Source organism: Oncorhynchus kisutch, linkage group LG13 (assembly GCF_002021735.2).
Source record: "Oncorhynchus kisutch isolate 150728-3 linkage group LG13, Okis_V2, whole genome shotgun sequence".
NCBI classification, from domain to species: domain Eukaryota; kingdom Metazoa; phylum Chordata; class Actinopteri; order Salmoniformes; family Salmonidae; genus Oncorhynchus; species Oncorhynchus kisutch.
This window is the reverse complement of record NC_034186.2, coordinates 64,363,465-64,387,211: the sequence shown is the minus strand read 5'-3', so window position 1 is coordinate 64,387,211 and position 23,747 is coordinate 64,363,465. Positions and strand designations below refer to the sequence as shown.

At 44.6% G+C, this 23,747-nt stretch overlaps 1 protein-coding gene across 3 annotated transcripts in view; it reads left to right on the top strand.

Moving 5' to 3' along the window:
- Positions 1-23,747, top strand: part of LOC109901700 (triple functional domain protein) — a 148,306-nt gene that overhangs the window by 82,303 nt on the left and 42,256 nt on the right. For all 3 annotated transcript variants that reach the window (XM_031786915.1, XM_031786916.1, XM_031786917.1), the window contains 13 exons: positions 1,124-1,255; positions 1,493-1,723; positions 3,393-3,515; positions 5,216-5,407; positions 9,232-9,401; positions 9,797-9,971; positions 16,068-16,263; positions 17,135-17,301; positions 20,129-20,248; positions 21,112-21,303; positions 21,535-21,799; positions 22,032-22,147; positions 23,430-23,552. In XM_031786915.1, coding sequence (XP_031642775.1) covers positions 1,124-1,255; positions 1,493-1,723; positions 3,393-3,515; positions 5,216-5,407; positions 9,232-9,401; positions 9,797-9,971; positions 16,068-16,263; positions 17,135-17,301; positions 20,129-20,248; positions 21,112-21,303; positions 21,535-21,799; positions 22,032-22,147; positions 23,430-23,552 — 2,202 coding nt within the window. The remainder of the gene's footprint in view (positions 1-1,123; positions 1,256-1,492; positions 1,724-3,392; positions 3,516-5,215; positions 5,408-9,231; positions 9,402-9,796; positions 9,972-16,067; positions 16,264-17,134; positions 17,302-20,128; positions 20,249-21,111; positions 21,304-21,534; positions 21,800-22,031; positions 22,148-23,429; positions 23,553-23,747) is intronic.

The following is a 23,747-nucleotide window of genomic DNA, read 5'->3' as shown; positions in this document are numbered from 1 at the left end:
TGTGTGTGTGTGTGTGTGTGTGTGTGTGTGTGTGTGTGTGTGTGTGTGTGTGTGTGTGTGTGTGTGTGTGTGTGTGTGTGTGTCTGTGTGTGTTGTGTGTGTCTGTGTGTGTGTCTGTGTGTGTCTGTGTGTGTGTTGTGTGTGTGTGTCTGTGTGTGTGTGTGTCTGTGTGTGTCTGTGTGTGTGTGTGTGTCTGTGTGTGTGTGTCTGTGTCTGTGTGTGTCTGTGTGTGTGTGTGTGTGTGTGTGTGTGTGTGTGTGTGTGTTTGTCTGTGTTTCTTTACCATGGTTCTAGACCTCTCTGTCAGTCTGGGGACGAACGGGGGGATGGTTGAGGAGAAACACAAAGAGAGAGAGAGAGAGAGACACTCACACACTGACATTTTTCATGACATGATGCCTATGTCTTTTATCTCTGCTCTCTTCATCCCTTCATTTCTAGAATAATCACTTGTTTTGTATCATTATTCTCCTGAAGTGCCTCTACTTTCTGTTCTACTTTCCTCTCCTCCTCTCCTTGGCCAGCTCCCACAGGAACAGATGAAAATAGTTCCTATCTCTTAATGGCATTGTAGTACGCTGCTGGGATAATGCAGAGCTAATAATAATGTTAGCTAGGGCTGCCTGCAAGGCAATGTGTTGCTTTCATCCCGTGCCATGAATGTGTAATTGACTGATATATAAAACAGACAGACAGACAGACAGACAGACAGACAGGCAGACAGGCAGGGAGGCAGACAGAGACAGAGACAGAGAGGGAGGGTTAGAGAGACAGACACGAGGACAATTATAGGTATTTTTCAATGTCTGTTTTTGCTATTTACACGTTTTTGTATTTTAGAAGAAGTGTTTTTGTGTGCGCTAGTTACTGTGGTTGGATGATGGCACATAAATGTACCACAAATGCTGTGGTACATTTAGGTAGTCATGACGTTATTTAATCCTTCTAGAATAGAATAGTGTTCAAGTAGTAGAACTAATGCACTGTTGAGAATTACCATAATTTACCTTTAACCTTCTATAGGTTTTGGTCTCTTTTCCTTCTGTACCACACACCACCATGCACACACACCCTTGTGATTACCATTATAATGTGTGATGGTGTGTGTGTGTGTCTCCTCCAGTACATGGGTAATGTGGAGCCGTGGTGTAAGGCGTGTGGAGAAGGAGACCTGCCCTCTGAGCTACAGGACTTGGAGGACACCATCCACCATCACACAGGACTCTATGAGCACATCACCACTGCCTACTCTGAGGTACTATGGGGCCTGCAGTCACTACATATTCTGGTGCCCAGTGCTCATGTACTGAAGGGATTAGTTGGTGATTTAGCACTTTTTGTGTCATCGTGTTTTAAAGTAAAATAAATAGCATCTGCAACATGCACTCAAGAAATCCTGCATAAATTTGATTCAGTTGTGTTTTCAAAGTTCATTGTCAACCTTTTCCTCACCTCACCTGGGATCTCTCCTATCTTCTCCTTTCCTCTCCAGGTGAGCCAAGACGGGAAGTCCCTATTGGACAAGCTGCAACGGCCCCTGACCCCGGGTAGTGCTGATTCGCTGACGGCCTCTGCCAACTACTCCAAGGCGGTGCACCACGTACTGGACATCATCCACGAGGTGCTACACCACCAGAGACAACTGGAAAACATCTGGCAACACCGAAAGGTCCGGCTGCACCAGCGCCTGCAGCTCTGTGTCTTCCAACAGGACGTCCAGCAGGTACACACGCTTAGGAAGACGCAGGCACACACACACACACACACACACACACACACACACACACACACACACACACACACACACACACACACACACACACACACACACACACACAGTGACACAAACATACACACAAACACACACGAACAAACATACAGGATACATAATACACAGACACCTTACCATCATTGTCAGGGACCACTATACCTATTGTACAGTGTTTTATTCATATAAAACCTGATTTTCATGCATGTTCAAAACTAAAGAGAACTGTGTTTTAATTTTGCGGGGTACATTTATCCATCTCCACTTTCTTCAAAGCGTTTTCAGTGGCTCCTGGGGTTTCTGAGTGAAAACGTATCTTTGTGAGTGGCTGACAGACCCTTGTGATTAGGACTGAGTTGGTTTCTACTTCTCTGTGCCCTGTGGACATGCTCGCTATTCTCTGTTTCTCTCTCTCTCTCTCTCTCTCTCTCTCTCTCTCTCTCTCTCTCTCTCTCTCTCTCTCTCTCTCTCTCTCTCTCTCTCTCTCTCTCCCTCCCTCCCTCCCTCTCTCTCTCTCTCTCTCTCTCTCTCTCTCTCTCTCTCTCTCTCTCTCTCTCTCTCTCTCTCTCTCCCTCTCTCTCTGTTTCTCTCTCTCCTGATACGTACTAGTTGCCATGGTAATCCAATTTACTGCCGTGTAATGTGTTGCGTGTTCCATATGTCCCATAGAATGATGCGCTCTAAGAGGAGAGACCTTGAAAAACCACAATCAAAATCCTGTTTATTCTTCTATTCAGCAATAATAGTGAGATGAGGCAGCTGGCCACCCATCTGTTCAATAAATAATAAGGCCGTTATTAACTGAGATATATTATCACAGTCCATAGAAAGGCTGACACGTTGGTCTGTAGTGGATTATGGATTTCTTCATCCATGTTTCCTTATTAAAAGTACCAGGTTGTGTCCCAAATAACACCCTATTCCCTATATAGTGCACTACTTTTGACCAAAACCTTATGGACTAGGAATAGGGGGCCATTTGAGACGCAGACCCCGACTTGGCACAGTGATGCAGAGCAGAGGGTAGAGGGTGGGTCTGAACTGGGAAGGCATTATGTTATGGCAGCAGCCTTGAACAGAACAGGGCCGTCTGTAGAACTGTCCCAGACACAGTTCGTCAAGCTGAAAGTCCCAAAGCTCCCCCTTGTGGCGCAGCACATCAGATCAGCGCATACAGACCAATAATGTCCCTGTTCATAGGCTAGTAGTCACCACACCTGGGTTCAAATAGTATCTGTTTTCTTGCAAATGCTTCAAGCATTTAATTGAGCCTGCATGCAGTGCTGGGGGTGCATTTTTGGGACTAGCCTATTTAATTGGTTCCATTGTAGCCAGCAGGCAGGCTCAACCAAACGCTCAACGTATCTGATTCCAAGTAGCAACTATCCTAAGGCCTATCACTGTACACAGATGTTGTCATCGAGCATGTGCTACATCTCTCTAGGGTCCTAATAACAGCCTTTATTAGACACGGCTCTAGCAAACCCTCTCTGTACCAGGGTTATTTCAGTCTCTCACTCTCGCCCCTGTGTGTGTGTGTGTGTGTGTGTGTGTGTGTGTGTGTGTGTGTGTGTGTGTGTGTGTGTGTGTGTGTGTGTGTGTGTGTGTGTGTGTGTGTGTGCAGGTGCTGGACTGGATAGAGAACCATGGTGAAGCCTTCCTCAGTAAGCATACCGGAGTGGGGAAGTCCCTACACAGAGCTCGGGCCCTACAGAAGAGACACGAGGACTTTGAGGAGGTGGCCCAGGTGAGCTGGGACACACACACACGCACACACACACACACGCACGCACACACACACACACACACACACACACACACACACACACACACAAAGAAAAATAGTATTATAGTTTGTAAACTTATTCATTTATATATTATTAGTCATATGTTCATTAACTCAGCAAAAAAAGAAACGTCCTCTCACTGTCAACTGCGTTTATTTTCAGCAAACTTAACATGTGTAAATATTTGTATGAACATAACAACATTCAGTAACTGAGACATAAACTGAACAAGTTCCACAGACATGTGACTAACAGAAATAGAATAATGTGTCCCTGAACAAAGGGGGGGTCAAAATCAAAAGTAACAGTCAGTATCTGGTGTGGCCACCAGCTGCATTAAGTACTGCAGTGCATCTCCTCCTCATGGACTGAACCAGATGTGCAAGTTCTTGCAGTGAGATGTTACCCCACTCTTCTACCAAGACACCTGCAAGTTCCCGGACATTTCTGGAGGGAATGGCCCTAGTCCTCACCCTCCGATCCAACATGTCCCAGACATGCTAAATGGGATTGAGATCCTGTCTCTTCGCTGGCCTTGGCAGAACACTGACATTCCTGTCTTGCAGGAAATCACACACAGAAGGAGCAGTATGGCTAGTGGCATTGTCATGCTGGAGGGTCATGTCAGGATGAGCCTGCAGGAAGAGTACCACATGAGGGAGGATGTCTTCCCTGTAACGCACAGCGTTGAGATTGCCTGCAATGACAACAAGCTCAGTCCGATGATGCTGTGACACACCGCCCCAGACCATGATGGACCCTCCACCTCCAAATCGATTCCGCTACAGAGTACAGGCCTCGGTGTAATGCTCATTCCTTCGACAATAAAAGTGAATCCGACCATCACCCCCGGTGAGACAAAACTGCAACTCATCAGCAAAGAGCACTTTTTGCCAATCCTGCCTGGTCCAGCGACGGTGGGTTTGTGCCCATAGGCGACGTTGTTGCCAGTGATGTCTGGTGAGGACCTGCCTTACAACAGTCGTACAAGCCATCAGTCCAGCCCTCTCAGCCTATTGCGGACAGTCTGAGCACTGATGGAGAGATTGTGAGTTCCTAGTGTAACTCGGGCAGTTGTTGTTGCCATCCTGTACCTATCCCACAGGTGTGATGTTCGGATGTATCTATCCTGTGCAGGTGTTGTTACACGTGGTCTGCCACTGCGAGGCCGATCACCTGTCCGTCCTGTCTCCCTGTAGCGCTGTCTTAGGTGTCTCACAGTACGGACATTGCAATTTATTGCCCTTGCCACATCTGCAGTCCTAATGCCTCCTTGCAGCATGCCTAAGGCACCTTCACGCAGATGAGCAGGTACCCTGGGTATCTTTCTTTTGGTGTTTTTCAGAGTCAGTAGAAAGGCCTCTTTAGTGTCCTACGTTTTCATAACTGTGACCTTAATTGCCTACTGTCTGTAAGCTGTTAGTGTCTTAACAACCGTTCCACAGGTGCATGTTCATTATTTGTTTATGGTTCATTGAACAAGCATGTGAAACAGTGTTTAAACCTTTTACAGTGAAAATCTGTGAAGTTATTTGGATTTCTACAAATTATCTTTGAAAGACAGGGTCCTGAAAAGGGGACATTTCTTCTTTTGCTGAGTTTATAATTACCTGTAATGTGGCAGTCCGCATAATGTCTCTTCTAATGTCCCCCTATCCAGAACACCTATACTAACGCTGACAAGCTGCTGGAGGCAGCAGAGCAGCTGGCCCAGACGGGAGAATGTGATCCAGAGGAGATCTACCAGGCAGCCCACCAACTAGAGGACCGCATTCAGGACTTTGTACGTCGCGTGGAGCAACGTAAGGTCCTCCTGGACATGTCTGTGGCCTTCCATACTCACGTCAAAGAGGTACGAGTCTGGGTCCCCTTATAGGATTATACAGTAGATCTGTACCTGTTGAAAAAACTGTACTAATGAAAGTTATTGTTGTATTCGATCTACAGTATGTCTCTAGTCAGGGCTATGGCTCAGAGTCTACTAAATTGCATGAATCTGAGTGTGAAACGACTTTAAACCCTTTTAACTATTAAAGAAAGTTGTGTGTATTGAGACCTGCCAGCTAGCTGTTGTAATATTGATACCCCTCTAGAGGTGGTAATGACATCTGGTGTAGATGTTCTCATGGTAGGGCTGTGTGAGCGTTCTCCCCTGCTCACCCTGAGGAAAGTTTAAGTTCAACCTTTAAAGGAGTTCAACCTCCCCCTCGTCCCAGCCCAGTTAGTGTTGTGAAAGAGATGACAGCCAGCCAGGGTAGTAAGAGGTACAGGAGTTTAGCGACATGAAGAATTTATTACATCAGTACTGCCACACAACAGAGTGGAAGTGTGAGTGTGTGTGCTTGCGTGCATTATATTGTATTTATACAACGGTTGGGTCTAATCCTGAATGCTGGTTGGTTAAAACCGCATTCCAGCCAGTGTCTTTTCCGTAAGTTACCACCGGCTAAATCTATTACGATAAAATGCCTAATTACTCTGTTCCATCTGACTGCGTAATCCACTGTCTCATCAGCCCAGCCAGGCAATTTATAAAATTGATCTCCACTATAAAAGCATCTAGACATTATCTCACATTTTTTTATACTAACATTTAGTTTTCAACAGAGGAGATTTGTATAAACCTTGCTGTATGTCTCTCCGACATTTGCAACATTGTTTCAATTTTCAAATTCGACCCCCTGCTGTCACATTAGTAATGAAGGTGTCGGGAGTCAATTGTTGGGATGAGACAGACAGGCAACTTTTTTCAGACAGTCGAAGTCATGAATTGGCATAAATTGTATGGATATATACAGAGAAATATCAATAGAAAACAGGTCAAACGAAATGAAGTGCAGCTAGTTTGTAGTCTTTCCAGCTTCAGTTTGAAGTGATTGTGTTAGCTGTGTTATAGGCTAGCTCCTCTGAACAACAGTGTCCTGATGAGAGAGCACACCTATGCTAGGTGAAATCGCGCATCATCAAATCAAATCAAATTTTATTGGTCACATACACATGGTTAGCAGATGTTAATGTGAGTGTAGCGAAATGCTTGTGCTTCTAGTTCTGACTGTGCATTAATATCTAACAAGTAATCTAACAATTTCACAACAATTACCTTACAAGTGTTATGGAATGAATAAGAATATGTACATATAAATATATGGATGAGCGACGGCCGAACGGCATAGGCAAGATGCAGTAGAGGGTATAGAGTACAGTATATACATATGAGATGAGTAATGTAGGGTATGTAAACATTATATAAAGTGGCATTGTTTAAAGTGACTAGTGATACATTTATTACATCACATTTTTTATTATTAAAGTGGCTAGAGATTTGAGTCAGTATGTTGGCAGCAGCCACTCAATGTTAGTGATGGCTGTTTAACAGTCTGATGGCCTTGAAATAGTAGCTGTTTTCAGTCTCTTGGTCCCTGCTTTAATGCACCTGTACTGACCTCTCTGGAGAGCCTTACGGTTGTGGGTGGAGCAGTTGCCATACCAGGAGTTGATACAGCCCGACAGGATGCTCTCGATTGTGCATCTGTAAAAGTTTGTGAGTGTTTTCGGTGACAAGCCAAATTTCTCCAGCCTCCTGAGGTTGAAGAGGCACTGCTGCGCCTTCTTCACCACGCTGTCAGTATGGGTGGACCATTTCAGTTTGTCTGTGATGTGTACGCCGAGTTACTTAAACCTTTCCACCTTCTCCACTACTGTCCAGTCGATGTGGATAGGGGGGTGCTCCCTCTGCTGTTTCCTGAAGTCCACGATCATCTCCTTTGTTTTGTTGACGTTGAGTGTGAGGTTATTCGCCTGACACCACACTCCGACACCACACTCATTAGCTCATTGTTATGGATGTGTCCAAATAAATGTCACTAGAAAATAGCTTAAACAAATGCAAATGCAGCTACTTTGTTGTTATTCTGGCTACACTGTTTGATGTGACTGTAAGTTAGCCGTTATTGGCTAGCTAGCAAGCAAGGCATAAGAATGTTGCCAGCTAATGGAACGTTTAGAACAAACGACTGGGTCGCGTCCATGGATACAGAACAAAAAGACTTAGATTTGGGTATGTCATTTTAGGCAAAACATTTTTAAAGGGGCGGATCCTTAAGAGTGGGTTGTGTCTCTGGCAACCGAACCGATAGAATGAATGACCAGCCAGCTTGGGTAGCAACCCTAGATTTGAGTCGGGACTATATCTTGTGGCAGTATGAATAAATTCATCAAAATAATATTTTAATTAAAATATGTAAATCATTATTTGAACATGTCGGTAACCCGTAATATAAAAGTGATAATGCCCTCGAAGCCGGTGTTTGGAGTATAAATTGGCACGGTTTGCCGGCACTCTAACAACACCAGTGCGTGACTCTGACACTGACATATAGGCATCTTTTCCTGAGCGTAACACACATCTCCAACAGCCTAAACATCTTCCAAACACCTAAATATCCTCCAAACACCGTATTCTCGGGCATCATCACTTAATGATGTGTCCTGTGACAGTGGATGGGCTGCCCAAAGTGACTCTGACACTGACATATAGGCATCTTTTCCTGAGCGTAACACACATCTCCAACAGCCTAAACACAGTGCCTTCCTCCCCCTCTACTCTCTTCCACTAGACTAGAGCCTCTAGCTATTGCCACAATTTAAGAAGCTGTTCTGTTTCTGAAATACCTTCTATTCAAAGCTGTAATTTGTCATGCCTTTATTTGTGGTGAAGATTACGTGTGTTGTGTTTGAAAGGTTTCCCTTGTAAGAAGGCAGACCTTTGGAATGAGTGTTTCTTCCCATTGTTCAATGTTGTGGCTGAGAGAGAGGTGGCAGTTTTACCTATAGAGTTGGTGCTTCGCTGTAGTCTCCTAAAAACAACATGAAGCTTTTATGAGAACGTTAACTTGCAGTCTGTGTTGTTTCAATCAATGTCATTCGTTTAGGCATTAATGAACAGCATTAACCTTTCTGTAAAGGTTCTGTGCCAGTGTGCTGTACTTTACTCTGCGTGCTGACATTGATATCATCTTTACAGTGCATGACTCACACAGTGGTTGGTGGTGGCCTGATTTATTTTATGTGTCCATATGGTGTAATAATACCCATCTGTTGTATAGAGGTGGTTGGATTAGGCCCAGTTCCAACTTTCCTCCTCTGTTTTTAGCCTGTGTTGTGTTTGCCTGTCCTTGTGTGTTATTATAGAAAAATAGAGCTGTATGAACTGGAACAAAACACATTTTGGGTCTCAAATGGCATACTATTCCCTACATAGCACACTTATTTTGAAAAGGGCCCTACGGGAGCTGGTCAAAAGTAGTGCACTATATAGGGAATAGGGTGGCATTTGGGATGCATAGAAAAAAAGCGGTGGGTAGTAGATTGGGCAGGGAGGGTATGGACATGCTGGTATGGGTGCTTTGGTTTGGGACACCATGCCAATATAACCAGATTTTTAATCCTGCCACAATGACTCAATTCAGCTTCCTCCTTCACTCCTCTTTCTCTCCCTCTCTCCTCTGCTTTTCATTTGTCCATCTTTACCTGCCTCTCTGTGTGATAGCAGTCTTCTCCTTTACCTTTCTAGTGTGTTTGTAGCGTAACAAGTTGCTCTCGTGTGATTGGCCGGCAGACCTCTTACTGTATTTCTGATTGGCCGCCTGGGTTGTCTGTCACTGTGTGCCCATGCAGCTGTGGACGTGGTTGGAGGAGCTGCAGAAGGAGCTGCTGGACGATGTGTATGCTGAGTCTGTGGAGGCGGTGCAGGACCTGATCAAACGCTTCGGCCAGCAGCAACAGACCACCCTGCAGGCCACTGTCAACGTCATCAAGGAGGGAGAGGACCTCATCCAGCAGCTCAGGTAGCTCACAGCGCACTCATCCTCCATCCTAAATCAATCCCTTCTAGGCCCTACCCGCCATAGAAATATCCTACCCCCTCTACTTTTGTAGATCTGAGCTAATTTACCAAGTAATAAAGGTAGTTTATTTAGAACTGTGCAGCATTGTAGAGCAGTATTACTGTCCCCCTAATCTGCATTTACCCTACCATTAAGAGACATTGATAGCAGCACTGCACGCTACTAACTGGCAACAGAGGTGCATTTGAAGCTTCTAAGAGCATGCCGTCTAACACATAATTAAACTCTGCTAGCTGTTCCACCACCACCATGTTACATGTCGTTCATGATATTGAAAGGAGTGTATTTAATGTGTTTCTTGACCTGTCTAACCTCTGACTCTGGCCTCCACACAGGGACTCTGCTATCTCCAGTAACAAGACTCCCCACAACAGCTCCATGGCCCACATCCAGAGTGTCCTACAGCAGCTGGACGAGGCCCAGGCTCAGATGGAAGACCTGTTTCAGGAGAGGAAGATCAAACTGGAACTTTTCCTGCAGCTACGCATCTTCGAGAGGGACGCCATCGACGTAGGTGGCCCCCATGACCATAAAGTTAATATCGATCAATCTATCAATCAACCAATCTCTCATGTCCTATATTGGCTGTATCTGACCGTGATCTGACGGTGTCTTTTCCAGAGATTGAATGTATCACAGTCAGTGTTTCTGTAGTAGTTTTATCTGATAGTGTAAGGCCTTCAGTCCCCGCTGAGAGAATCAAAGGACTATTTCTGCTGCTGCTGTTGTTCTAATCTCCCTCTTTCCTGTTACACCATCAAAGGACTGAAGCAGTACAGTGGTTGATTAATGATATGGATTCACATGCCAGATATTAAGCATTAACTACAGCAGCCTTTGAAATGTTAAAGCCTGAACCACTGATATTCATGAAGTAATCATCCCCCTTTCTGGGAAGTTATTGTACTGAGGTGATGACTCATTTAAGGCTGTGTGTGTGTGTGTGTGTGTGTGTGTGTGTGTGTGTGTGTGTGTGTGTGTGTGTGTGTGTGTGTGTGTGTGTGTGTGTGTGTGTGTGTGTGTGTGTGTGTGTGTGTGTGTGTGTGCGCGCGCGTGTGTTGTGGTGCAATAACAGGGTCATCGGATAGAGGAGGAGGACGTTTAGTTTTTCGGCACATTAAGTAGACTACAGTGCAGTTTGACATTACAACAAATCACGACATTGCATTCGTATTTCTATTCATTTTCTCATAAAGATGTCTCACATCTACAGTCAGTAAAATATCGACCCGTGTTTGGCACACACTGCCTTTTGCCTGTCTGCACATGCAGCCCATCTCACACTGAGGTGTAATGTCACAATAGTAGTGCAGCAGTCACACTAGTCTGTGTGGTAAGAGACCACAGCCAGACTGGTACAGTATTTTCACCTCAGAGGTGCAGCACAGTAAAGCCTTCACATTAGCTGTGATCTGTGGGAGGGACGGAGCGGTATGTCAGTCAGTCAGTCAATATGACACAGGAGAGAGGGAGGGAGAGGTTGTTTTCCCTCTACTCCTCCTCTTCACACCCCCGGGATGCTGTTCCTTCTTGGCTCCCACTGAGGGGTTAGGCAGAACCCTGGTTCAGGTTCAGGTTTGAGGTGAGGCAGAGGCACAGCACGCAGTGTCCCAGTCACGCCCAGAGCAGTATTCCTGTGCTCACGGAGCCAGTCTCTTCTCCATGAGCCAGGAGGAGCGAAAGATGGTGTGTGTACTTAGACTCAGAGAGGTGTTTCTACTCTGCTTTGTGAGAGCAGCCTGGCCCGGTAAGTGGCTCCTGGCGCCTGGGAAGGAGGGAACAGGAGAGAAGAGGAGAGTGGCAGGGGAAGAAAAGATGTTAGAAGGACTAAAGGCTTGTGGTATTTATGCCTGGGATCTTTGCCTCACTGTCATTCAGCCTTCTGTAATGTGCTTATGAGTTAAGTGAATATGACTCCTACAGAACAGCCAGTAAGACATTTTCAAGAGAGATTAGTGAGTTTGTGATTTTTGTAGCACTTTAGACTGGATCGTAATGTTTTCAGAAGGGTTTTTGATAGGGCTAGGAATTGCCAGGGAACTCAATATACAATATTATCACAATACTTATTATCACGATATTTAGGTGCCGATGCAATATGTGTTGCGATTCTCACGATTCTATATGTATTGAGATTCGATACTGGGATTTTATTGCGATTTCATGTTCCAAACATATTGCTCACCATACTGTATGTCGGCTGCAGAGGGACAAGTAGAGAGAAATGAGAAAACAAGTGTTGATCAGTCATGGAAATAAAGGTGCTGAAAACAAATTGGCTCCCAATTTAAAAAGAAGATGGAGAACAAGGTATGAAGGAAAAATACTGGAGTTTTGGTGCAGGTACAGCCAACTAGTGCACAAATAATATTGGCATATTGTCAAAACGATATAGTACGATAAATCGTCAAAAGCAATACACCGATATGTAACTGTATCGACTGTATCGACTTTCCCCATCACTAGGTTTTGAGCAGAATTGAGGAAAAATAATCTTGGAAGCACAGATATCTTTTGATGTCGTATGTACATGTTTTTAGATGGTTGTTAGTACATGCTTGCTGAATACTTTGTGTCCATAGAGCAACTATTACCTGTAGAGGTCGACTGATTAATCAGAATGGCCGATTAATTAGGCCGATTTCAAGTTAGTGGAAATCTGTATATATATATATTTTTTACACCTTTATTTAATATTTATTTAAAGAGGCAAGTCAGTTAAGAACACATTCTTCTTTTCAATGACGGCCTAGGAACTGTGGGTTAACTGCCTCGTTTAGGGGCAGAACGACAGATTTTCACCTTGTCAGCTCGGGGGATCCAATCTTGCAACCTTACAGTTAACTAGTCCAAAGCAATAGCAACCTGCCTCTCTCTCGTTGCACTCCACAAGGAGACTGCCTGTTACGTGAATGCAGTAAGCCAAGGTAAGTTGCTAGCTTGTTAAACTTATCTTACAAAAAACAATCAATCAATCATAATCACTAGTTAACTACACATGGTTGATGATATTACTAGATATTATGTAGCGTGTCCTGCGTTGCATATAATCTGACTTAGCATACAAGCATACAAGTTTTTGTATCTGACTGAGCAGTGGTAGGCAGAAACAGGCATTCATTCAAACAGCACTTTTGTGCGTTTTGCCAGCAGCTCTTCGTTGTGCATCAAGCATTGCGCTGTTTATGACTTTAAGCCTATCAACTCCCGAGATGGGGCTGGTGTATCCGAAGTGAAATGGCTGGCTAGTTAGCGCGCGCTAATAGCGTTTCAAACGTCACTCGCTCTGAGCCTTGGAGTCGTTGTTCCCCTTGCTCTGCATGGGTAACGCTGCTTCGAGGGTGGCTGTTGTCGTTGTGTTCTTGGTTCGAGCCCAGGGAGGGGCGAGGAGAGAGACAGAAGCTATACAGTTACACTGGCAATACTAAAGTGCCTATAAGAACATCCAATAGTCAAAGGTTAATGAAATACAAATGGTATAGAGGGAAATAGTCCTATAATTCCTATAATAACTACAACCTAAAACTTCTTACCTGATAATATTAAAGACTCATGTTAAAAGGAACCACCAGCTTTCATATGTTCTCATGTTCTGAGCAAGGAACTTAAACGTTAGCTTTCTTACATAGCACATATTGCACTTTTACTTTCTTCTCCAACACTTTGTTTTTGCATTATTTAAACCAAATGAACACGTTTCATTATTTATTTGAGGCTAAATTGATTATATTGATGTATTATATTAAGTAAAAATAAGTGTTCATTCAGTATTGTTGTAATTGTCATTATTACAAATAAATAAAATAAGAAAATCAGACAATTAATCGGTATCGTCTTTTTTGGTCCTCCAATAATCGGTATCGGCGTCGACCTGTAATTACCTGTACATTACACTGTTGACGTTACCTTGTCTGCTTTGCTGTTTTGTTAGACTCTTCTTTCTCATATCTTAAAGCAGTGTTTTAATGAGGTTTCATCAGACCTTTCTGTTATGACAGTTGTTGTTGGCTGTTTGCCTTGTGCAAAGAATGGTCCGTTCTCAACCTCAGAAGTGCAGTATAAATAATGGTGTTTGTGCCTGTCTGTGGTAGCAGCCATGACTCTCTCTCATATTGTCAAAACAAGAGAAGAACTGTTCTGTTATTGACTGAGGCGGTGTAGATCTCAGTATTACAGCTTCTTGGATTATGAAATGACAGATATTTGGTTGACCGTACAAGTTGCTTACTATAGAGCTCTGTCGCATGTTTCAATCAAAAACCATCTCAAAGATAGACAGAAAATACTTCTGACAAAGAACTACTATTGCATGTTGATAATCATGAGAAGTCAACAATCCACATCTATATATCTCCACAGGTCTATGTTTTGTTTATGTGGAAAACTATTATCATACTATGTTGATCCAGTCATCAGATTGCTTAGGCTAGATGAGGCTTGCTTTGCTGTTACATTATCTCCAGGTTAAGATCTTAAACAGTGATCAGTGATGGATTAGCATATGGATCACAGCTGAAGGGAGTTTGTGGTTAAGTACTACCGCGTTTTAGTCTCTGACTTGTACATAAACAGTGATCAGCGATGGATATGGATCACAGCTGAAGGGAGGATGTTGTTAAGTACTACCGCGTTTTAGTCTCTGACTTGTACATTAACAGTGAGAGTGTACACTACTAAGCCCCCTGTAGCCCTTCCATGAAGCAGCCATATGCTCAGTGAGTAAAAGCTAGCCCTATAGCCCTTACCACATGGAACCCTCCCCTCCACCTCCTCACTCACATGTTCTCCCCCAGAGGACAATACAGTACAGTACAGTACTAGATAATACAGTAAAGTACAGTACTAGATAATACAGTACAGTACTAGATCAAACAGTACTAGATCATACAGTACAGTACAGTACTAGATAATACAGTACTGTACTATATAATACAGTACTAGATAATACAGTACAGTACTAGATAATACAGTAGGGAAAGGGAAAGGGGGATACCTAGTCAGGATACCTAGTCCAACTGAATGTATTCAACTGAAATGTGTCTTCCACATTTAACCCAACCCCTCTGAATCAGAGCGTTGCGGGGGGCTGCCATAATCGACATCCACGTCTTCAGCACCCGGGGAACAGTGGGTTAACTGCCTTGCTCAGATTTGGGCCTTTTCAGCTCGGGGATTCGATCCAGTAACCTTTCGGTTACTGGCCCAATGCTCTAACCAGTAAAGTACAGTACTAGATAATACAATACTAGATAATACAGTAGAGTACAGTACCTCATAATACAGTACAGTACAGTACTAGATCATACTGTACAGTACAGCCGGAGCCTGAGGAGCAGAGCAGAGGGTGCATAGGGCCATCCAGAGGAAATTAAATGGCACAGTGGAGAGAATCAATCATTATTCGTTTCGCAGTACTGCGGTTTGGATTTGAACATTTTCTAATTCCTGACTCGGAACCCTGTCATTCTCCCGTTCCTTTTCTGACTCCTCTTCTCTTCTTCATTGTCAGATGCCTTGAGATTTGATTTGCTCATGTGAATGGATGCAGGCAGCTGTATGAGCCTCTCAATTTCCTCCCAGTCATTTCTTTTTTACTCTGCTGGATAGCCAGCCACCGCTTTAGTTCATGACCCGTATTACTTTTCCATAGTTTCCCCTCGACGACCATCACTCTGGACGCCTTGAATTTCCATCGGCCACATTCTTTACATTTAGCTCTTAAGTATGTGGCTGAGCAGCAGCTGAATGGGATTGTGATCCATGTGTGAAATGGAGACTAGTGCCAGCATGTCTCTCTCTGAAGCATCAGGAAAGCGATTCTGTAAAACAGACAGTGAATTTGTATAATATAAAGACAAATTGAAATAGTAAGCTAGTTATTGTGAGCAGCAATGATATTTCGGATCGGTTTGGCAACAAAAATAATCACCACCCGGCATCTTCCCTCTTGGTCCTTGGTCACTACATTGATTGATTGATTTTGATTTCATTCCAATGAATTTGAAGGTAAGCCCAGTCAGGCCCAGCCCACACTGGCATCACAGAGAAAAGACTGACAGAGTACCCATCACTGTGCCAAGGTGGATGGGCATCATGATTCACCCTCCTTCAGCAAGTGTGCTTGGGTGGGTCATTAAACAAGTACTAACATCACAGGCAGATGCTCCATCTACAGTGTTGCCTACAGTCATGCCAGCTAGTCTGGGTAGTCCCTCTATAACCAAGGGAGAAGTGTATCATTCTAGGGAACACTAAACACTTAGCTACTGTCTCGAAGATCAGCTTGGCTGGTGTTTTGATATCATTACAAATCCTTTCATTCTGACGCCGATTTAGTTTCCACCCCTCTCAGGTCATATTCCACCTAGAGGGTTGGAATAATCATCTGTGTGTGTTTGTACATATGTTTGTCCTGTACGTGCTGTCACCTTTATTTCAAACTCATTTACAGTGATCCCTGTGATCAGTGTTTCTATGTCTATTAGTACACTTCCATTAGAGTAGATATTTTGTTGCTGCAGTTGATAGTTTGAGTATCTGTAGATCCTCTATCGAGGACTATCCAAATGAAGTGTTAGCCCTTGTCCTTCCCTCACACACTCCCAGATCATCTCAGACCTGGAGTCGTGGAATGAGGAGCTGTCCCAGCAGATGGGTGAGTTTGATACAGAGGACCTGACGTTGGCAGAGCAGAGGCTCCAGCACCATGCTGACAAGGCCCTCACCATGAACAACCTGACCTTCGACGTCATCCACCAGGGACAGGAGCTGCTGCAGTACGTTACAGAGGTCCAGGCCAGCGGTGAGTAGTGGAGAAACACACACGGACGGATGCACACACACATGCACCTTTTCTGTCATACACTCACACATACCGACACATCGGATGGGCCAAAGTGCTGCTGCTGCTGCCAGGGCAGATGAGCTGTAAACCAGGCCGGGTCAGCTCAGCGCTGTGGGTGAGGAGATAGGGAGAGGGGAGGACTGGGGAGGGCCGTTTAACCCAGCTATCGGACGCTGGAGAACTCGGCACAGTAGCGGCAGCAGGCCAAGGCCAGACGAGCAGATTTCACGGTAATCCTATGAACTCATGTCGCTGAGTAAAACCACTAGGCAGTGCTGCAGGATGACAGGCTGCATTGGCACACACACACACGTCAATGACGACATGCACAGAGGAGATTTTGCATAATCAGAATGCATCCCAGAGCAGTTCTCTCCTGGACACCAAAGAGACAGACACACAGTGCTTCTATGACACACAGACTCTGTACTCCATGCAGCCCAATGCAGGTCTGGAACACAGGAGTGAAATGTAAGTAATATAATGTTAATGGCAGATTCAATCCTGTGTGTCTGACTGTCTGGCCATATGGCGTTACTGATGTATATCTGTATGCTTACCTAACTGTCAATCTTCTACATGTAGTCGAGAATGATTGTCTTGTATGAGGAGAGAGAGAGAGACCTTGCTTCTCTCTTTTAATATTTTTGTTAGGATTGGGTTGCGTAATGGCTCTTGTTCTTTGTGTTGTGTCCAGGATTTGCTAAAGTAGCTGATGAGCTCCCCCTCCTTCTTCTTCCTTCTCACTCTCATTCTCTGTCTCCCTCTGTTTCTCTCTCTCTTTTCTCTCTCTTGTTCTATCTCTCTCTCCCCCTCTCTCTCTGTTCAGGTGTGGAGTTGCTGTGTGACAGGGATGTGGACATGGCTACACGTGTTCAGGACCTGCTGGAGTTCCTCCATGAGAAGCAGCAGGAGCTGGACGTGGCGGCCGAGCAGCACAGGAGGCACCTGGAACAGTGTGTCCAGCTACGCCACCTTCAGGCCGAGGTCAAACAGGTAAACATATGTCATTCTCTCTCTCCTACTTGTGTTCTCTCCCTCTCTCTTACTTTTGACTTTTGCTCTCACTTGTGGTCTTTCTTTCTCTCTCTCTCTCTCTCTCTCTCTCTCTTCTCTCTCTCTCTCTCTCTCGTGTGTTCTCTCTCTCTCTCTCCCTCCCTCTCTCTCATGTGTTCTCTCTCTCTCTCTCTCTCTCTCTCTCTCTCTCTCTCTCTCTCTCTCTCTCAATTCAATTCAATTCAATTCAATTCAATTCAAGGGCTTTATTGGCATGGGAAACATGTGTTAACATTGCCAAAGCAAGTGAGGTAGACAACATACAAAGTGAATATATAAAGTGAAAAACAACAAAAATTAACAGTAAACATTACACATACAGAAGTTTCAAAACAGTAAAGACATTACAAATGTCATATTATATATATATACAGTGTTCTAACAATGTACACATGGCTAAAGGACACATACACAAATAAATAAGCATAAATATGGGTTGTATTTACAATGGTGTTTGTTCTTCACTGGTTGCCCTTTTCTCGTGGCAACAGGTCACAAATCTTGCTGCTGTGATGGCACACTGGAGTTTCACCCAGTAGATATGGGAGTTTTTCAAAATTGGATTTGTTTTCGAATTCTTTGTGGATCTGTGTAATCTGAGGGAAATATGTCTCTCTAATATGGTCATACATTGGGCAGGAGGTTAGGAAGTGCAGCTCAGTTTCCACCTCATTTCTCTCTCTCTCTCCTACTTGTGTTCTCTCCCTCTCTCTTACTTTTGACTTGCTCTCACTTGTGGTCTTCTCTCTCTCTCTCTCTCTCTCTCTCTCTCTCTCTCTCTCTCTCTCTCTCTCTCTTGTGTGTTCTCTCTCTCTCTCTCTCTCTCCCTCTCCCTCCCTCTCTCTTGTGTGTTCTCTCTCTCTTTCTCTCTCTCTCTTTCTCTCTCTCTCTCGCTCATGTGTTCTCTCTCTCTCTCTCTCTCTCTCTCTCTCTCTCTCTCTCTCCTACTTGTGTTCTCTCCCTCTCTCTTACTTTTGACTTTTGCTCTCACCTGTGGTCTTTCTCTCTCTCTCTCTCTCTCTCTCTCTCTCTCTCCCTCTCTCGTGTGTGTTATCTCTCCCACTCTCTCTCTCTCTCTCTCTCTCTCTCTCCCACTCTCTCATGTGTTCTCTCTCTCTCTCTCTCTCTCTCTCTCTCTCTCTCTCTCTCTCTCTCTCTCTCTCCTACTTGTGTTCTCTCCCTCTCTCTTACTTTTGACTTCTGCTCTCACCTGTGGTCTTTCTCTCTCTCTCTCTCTCTCTCTCTCTCTCTCTCTCTCTCTCTCTCTCTCTCTCTCTCTCTCTCTCTCTCTCCCTCTCTCGTGTGTTATCTCTCCCACTCTCTCTCTCTCTCTCTCTCTCTCTATCTCTCTCTCCTACTTGTGTTATCTCTCTCTCTCTCCTACTTGTGTTCTCTTCCTCTCTCTTACTTTTGACTTTTGCTCTAACTTGTGGTCTTTCTCTCTCTCTCTCTCACACTTGCTTTAACACTTTTTCTCTCTTTCATTTGCACCCTCTCTCACTCCATTACTCACACAGTCTTTGTCTCTTTCTCTTTTTCTCTTTCCAAGTACAGTAGTGAACGTGGGATGATAACCATGAGATGCTGTTGTTGTGAAATAAGTGATTGTGTATTATTTTGTGAAGAGCACGTGATTATGAATAGATTGCTTTCTGTGCATGTAAAATTAAGCGTGAAATGCTTTTCCAAGCAGATGTATTTACATCTACAGGGTTGATTCTATTAGATTGTACAACGGGAAATATGAGACCAGTCGATATGGTCCTGACTTATGGCATTGACCATTTACAGTATCTTCTAGAATATCTTCACTGAGGCACTTTCATTTCGGAGTCTGGTGTTGCGGGTCTAATATCCAGACCACACCTGTCCCCTTGGTGACAGGGGTTCGAGCCCCGACTGTCTGTGCCCATAACCACTTTCTGTACCCCTCTCCATGTCTCTCTCCCACTCTGTACTTACACCTGTCCTGTCAGAAAACAATCAAATACTTAAGAGGATTGGAACCCAGATCTTCTTCAAATGAAATACAAATATAAAGACAGTTAAGATAGATAAACTCTCAATGGCCAACAAATATATCAGTTAGCATCTCTTCTCTGCATTAATAGCAACATCTTTCTTATGTTCTATTCTATCTGAACTAAACTGGCCAGCAGTCACTCTCTGAAAGACTGAAACACTGCAATATGTGCTGGGAAAGTAGAGCAGTCCTTTAGAGATGACCAACGGCCCGAAAATGAGGAAAAAGAGAAACTAGGCCAGCAGGAGCATCATCTGTTAATCTTATTCTGTTTACTCATTTATTTCATTTTCCTCATTCAGTCATTGTTGTAGAGCGAGAGATTACCCGTGTCCTGGAAGGGAAGAGAGGCCTATGTGTGTTTTTGTGGCTATAAGCTGAGAGAGCAGGCCAGGCAGAATACAGCAGTAGTTGTTCTATCTGTCTGTTACTCACTGAGCAGCGTTTAGCCTCTTCCCTCACACAGCCGCTATGCTGAGCTAGGAGTTTGGCAGCAGTGATAGCACAGAGCATGTGTCAGATACACAGCAGGTGTGCAGTGCTGACTCAGAGCGGAGCCCGGAGGAGGAGACGGTGTGGAATCCTCCCTGGGGCCTCTGGCAGGCCGTCCCTGTGTGGACAAGGAGGAGGGTGGGAGGGGGAGAGGTGGGGAGGCGAAAGTGTCGGGGGTGACGCGTCACAGCTGACTTGACCTTGCCCTGATGCTTGATGTATTCCCTGTGTGTGTGTGTGTGTGTGTTTCAGGTGCTGGGTTGGATCCGTAATGGAGAGTCCATGCTGAATGCAGGTCTGATCACAGCCAGCTCTCTACAGGAGGCAGAACAGCTACAGAAGGAACACGAGCAATTCCAACATGCCATAGAGGTAACTCTCTGTTCCATCTCTCTCATGTATTCCTCTTCTTCTCCATCCCTCTCCACTCCTTCTCTTCCTCCTCTTCTTTTCCTCCTTCCATGACCCTGGCCGTGACCCCACTCTCCGGGGATGTCTCAGGGAGAGTGGGATATGTAAAAAACACACTTCCGATTCAAACATGCGTATTAATTCACACTTGTACATGTGTGAAATAGGACAAATATAAACACCCAGAAAATTCTTATTATTTTCCTCATCTCCATCCCCTCCTACTCCTCTCCTCTCCTCCTTCTCTCTCATTCTCCTTATCCTCTTTTCCTTCCTTCTACCCTCCTCCTACACACCTCAGTAAAAACCCGAACCTCCCCCACTCCTCTTTTCATCCTCTATTGGTCATAAATCACCCCCCTCTCTGATTTCACCAGAAACAGACCCCTGTTTTCACCCCAGAACATGTTTCCTTTGAACTCTTCTGAGCAGGGCTCATTTTAAATGCAGACGTACTGTATAAAGGACCACATTCTGCAGGGCTGAGATTATGCAGGCAGGTTTCTGGAGTCATCTACTCACTTCGGAAGGAGAGGAAAAAACTCTGTTGGAGAGTATTAGTCCCAGTTACTCGATCGATTTGATTATGGTATTGTAATGATATTGTCTAATTCTGTGGGGTGTTAACAGTCATGGTAGCAGAAGACTCACACAGTATGTAACACTCAGACTCCTTTCCTGTAGCCGTAGCTTCCAATCACATCCCTCCGTGTTCTTGTGAAAATTTGAAGATGTTAATGTGAACAATATTCATGAAGTGGAAACACTTTAATTAATCACCTCCCTCCCTCTCTCTCTCTTCCTCTCTCTCTCCCTCTCCGCAGAAAACCCACCAGAGTGCATTGCAGGTGCAGCAGAAGGCTGAGGCCCTACTCCAAGCCAACCACTATGACATGGACATGATCCGGGACTGTGCAGAGAAGGTGGCCGACCATTGGCAGCAACTCATGCTCAAGATGGAGGACCGGCTCAAACTGGTCAACGCCTCTGTAGCGTTCTACAAGACCTCCGAGCAGGTGGGTGGGGACATCGCTAACTATTTCCATGGCAACCCGCCAGAGGAGGCCCATTGGCCCCTAGCCCAATAATATGGCCCAGATTAGGGTATATTAACCACTCTAGATAGGGTGGTATTATATGATATTACACTGCAGTTTGCCATGTATTTGCGTTCATGTACTTAGCCTGGGCTCGGTGGTGCATTGTGGGTAGTGTAGTTTTGACCTGTGCTGTGTGCTGCTCTGTAGGTGTGCAGTGTGCTGGAGAGCCTGGAGCAGGAGTATAAGCGAGAGGAGGACTGGTGTGGGGGAGCTGATAAACTGGGCCCTAACAGTGAGTCAGACCATGTCACACCCATGATCAGCAAACACCTGGAGCAGAAGGAGGCCTTCCTCAAGGCTTGTACACTAGCAAGGCGAAACGCGGACGTCTTCCTGAAGTACCTGCACAGAAACAGTGTCAACATGCCAGGGATGCTGTCTCACGTCAAGGCTCCTGAAACACAGGTCAAAAGTAAGTGGCTCTTTTTTTTCTTCCCAATCAAATACACCTTAGATCGTTCTTTACTGTGGTGTTCCTTTCAGGTGCCTTCTTCTTTTAGACAGATGGGATGTGTCCCCAAATAGCTCCCTATTCCCTATATAGTGCACTACTTAAGTGCTTTAGTAGTAGAGTGTAGGACTAGCTTGCCTTTTGTGACATAGCCATAGTTTAAATGATAACGTGTCTCTTGTGGTTTTGTCAGACATCTTGAATGAGCTGCTCCAGAGAGAGAACCGGGTGCTGCACTTCTGGACAATGAGGAAGAGGAGACTGGACCAGTGTCAGCAGTATGTGGTGTTTGAACGCAGCGCCAAGCAGGTCAGTGCTGCTCCTCAAGGAGAACTATACGAGAACGGTAACATTCATGACTACAACAACACGGTCACACACAAGCCATAAAACTAGGCATATAACAATATGGCAGGTCATATAACATACCACCATGTTGAACCCTGTGCAAACTGCTCAGCTAAGCACTAGTTGGACTAATGTTTTGACCAAGTGCTGACCAAACCAAAGCCTCCAAATCTGGTTAGATTCCAGGTAGACTGGTAACAACACAACAGTAGTGTTACCACAGCTAGAATTACATGCCCTACATTTTAACACTGGCTTATTGTAGTGCAGTGTCTTTCTTGTCCTCAGTCTCTCCAAACTGTCTCCTCTCATTTAGTCAGTGCTGATTGACGGACCGAATGTGTGCCGCAGAGCACACTGAAGTATATCTCATTTGGAGCCTGTTTGCTCCCCCATGTGGGCTGGTGTTAGCATTACACTGGTCTAGAGAGGCAGCAGTGAAGAGTGCATCTTCCTATCCCCTCGTAGATGTAAAATGTATAGAATGGTGTAAGGAACCCACAATATAAGCTTGTTTTACTGCAATGTTTGTAAACAACTTACTTGTAAACAAATACTGTATAGCCTCTAAACATGGTTAAAACTATACGTTTGATATCATGGATGGTGTCACGTTCTTTTGTAGAGACGGACCGAGGCGCAGCGGATGTTGAGTTCCACATAATTTATTGAAAGTGAAACTTAGCAAAGCAAAGTAAAACAACAAACAATAAACAAACAACAAACCGTGACTACAGAGGTGCTACTAACTCAAAACAATATCCCATGAAACACAGGTGGAAGAAGCTACTTAAATATGATCCCCAATTAGAGACAATGATTACCAGCTGCCTCTAATTGGGAATCATAGAACATCACCAACATAGAAAAACAACCCTAGAACCCCACATAGAAAAATATAAACTAGACTAATCCCCAGTCATGCCCTGACCTACTCTACCATAGAAAATAAGGGCTCTCTATGGTCAGGACGTGACAGATGGGCAGTCCTTGCATCCAAAGCTCTGTCTATGAATTTGAGAGTGGTTACATTTCTCTAGCCCCATCCTCAGTTGTTTAGCAAAATAGGGGCAGGGAGTCCGCTTTGATATTGTTTCAATTAAGGATTCTAGCTTTATGTCCATGAGGGGGTGTGAACAAGTGCACACTTCTTCAAAGGGTGAAGGCTAGGGAATAGGAATAAAACATTAGTGTGGTGACAGATAAGTGATCTGGACCTCGTCTCGTTGTGATTGGTCCACAGGCTCTGGAGTGGATCCACGACACGGGAGAGTTCTACCTGTCAACCCACACCTCCACCGGATCCAGTATTCACCACACACAGGAGCTGCTGAAGGAGCACGAAGACTTCCAGATCACAGCCAAGGTGAAGGTCCCCTCCAGCAGTGTCCAACACTATCAAACACCACCTCACTCAATCAAATGGCATCTACTGGATGTAATCTATGTATTTTCTATAACAGACACTGACCTTTGTAGTTCTGAATCAGACTGTATGGTTTGTTTGTGATGCCTGTAAGAACCTTAGTGCCAGTGTGTTGAGATGTAAAGGGACTAGTGT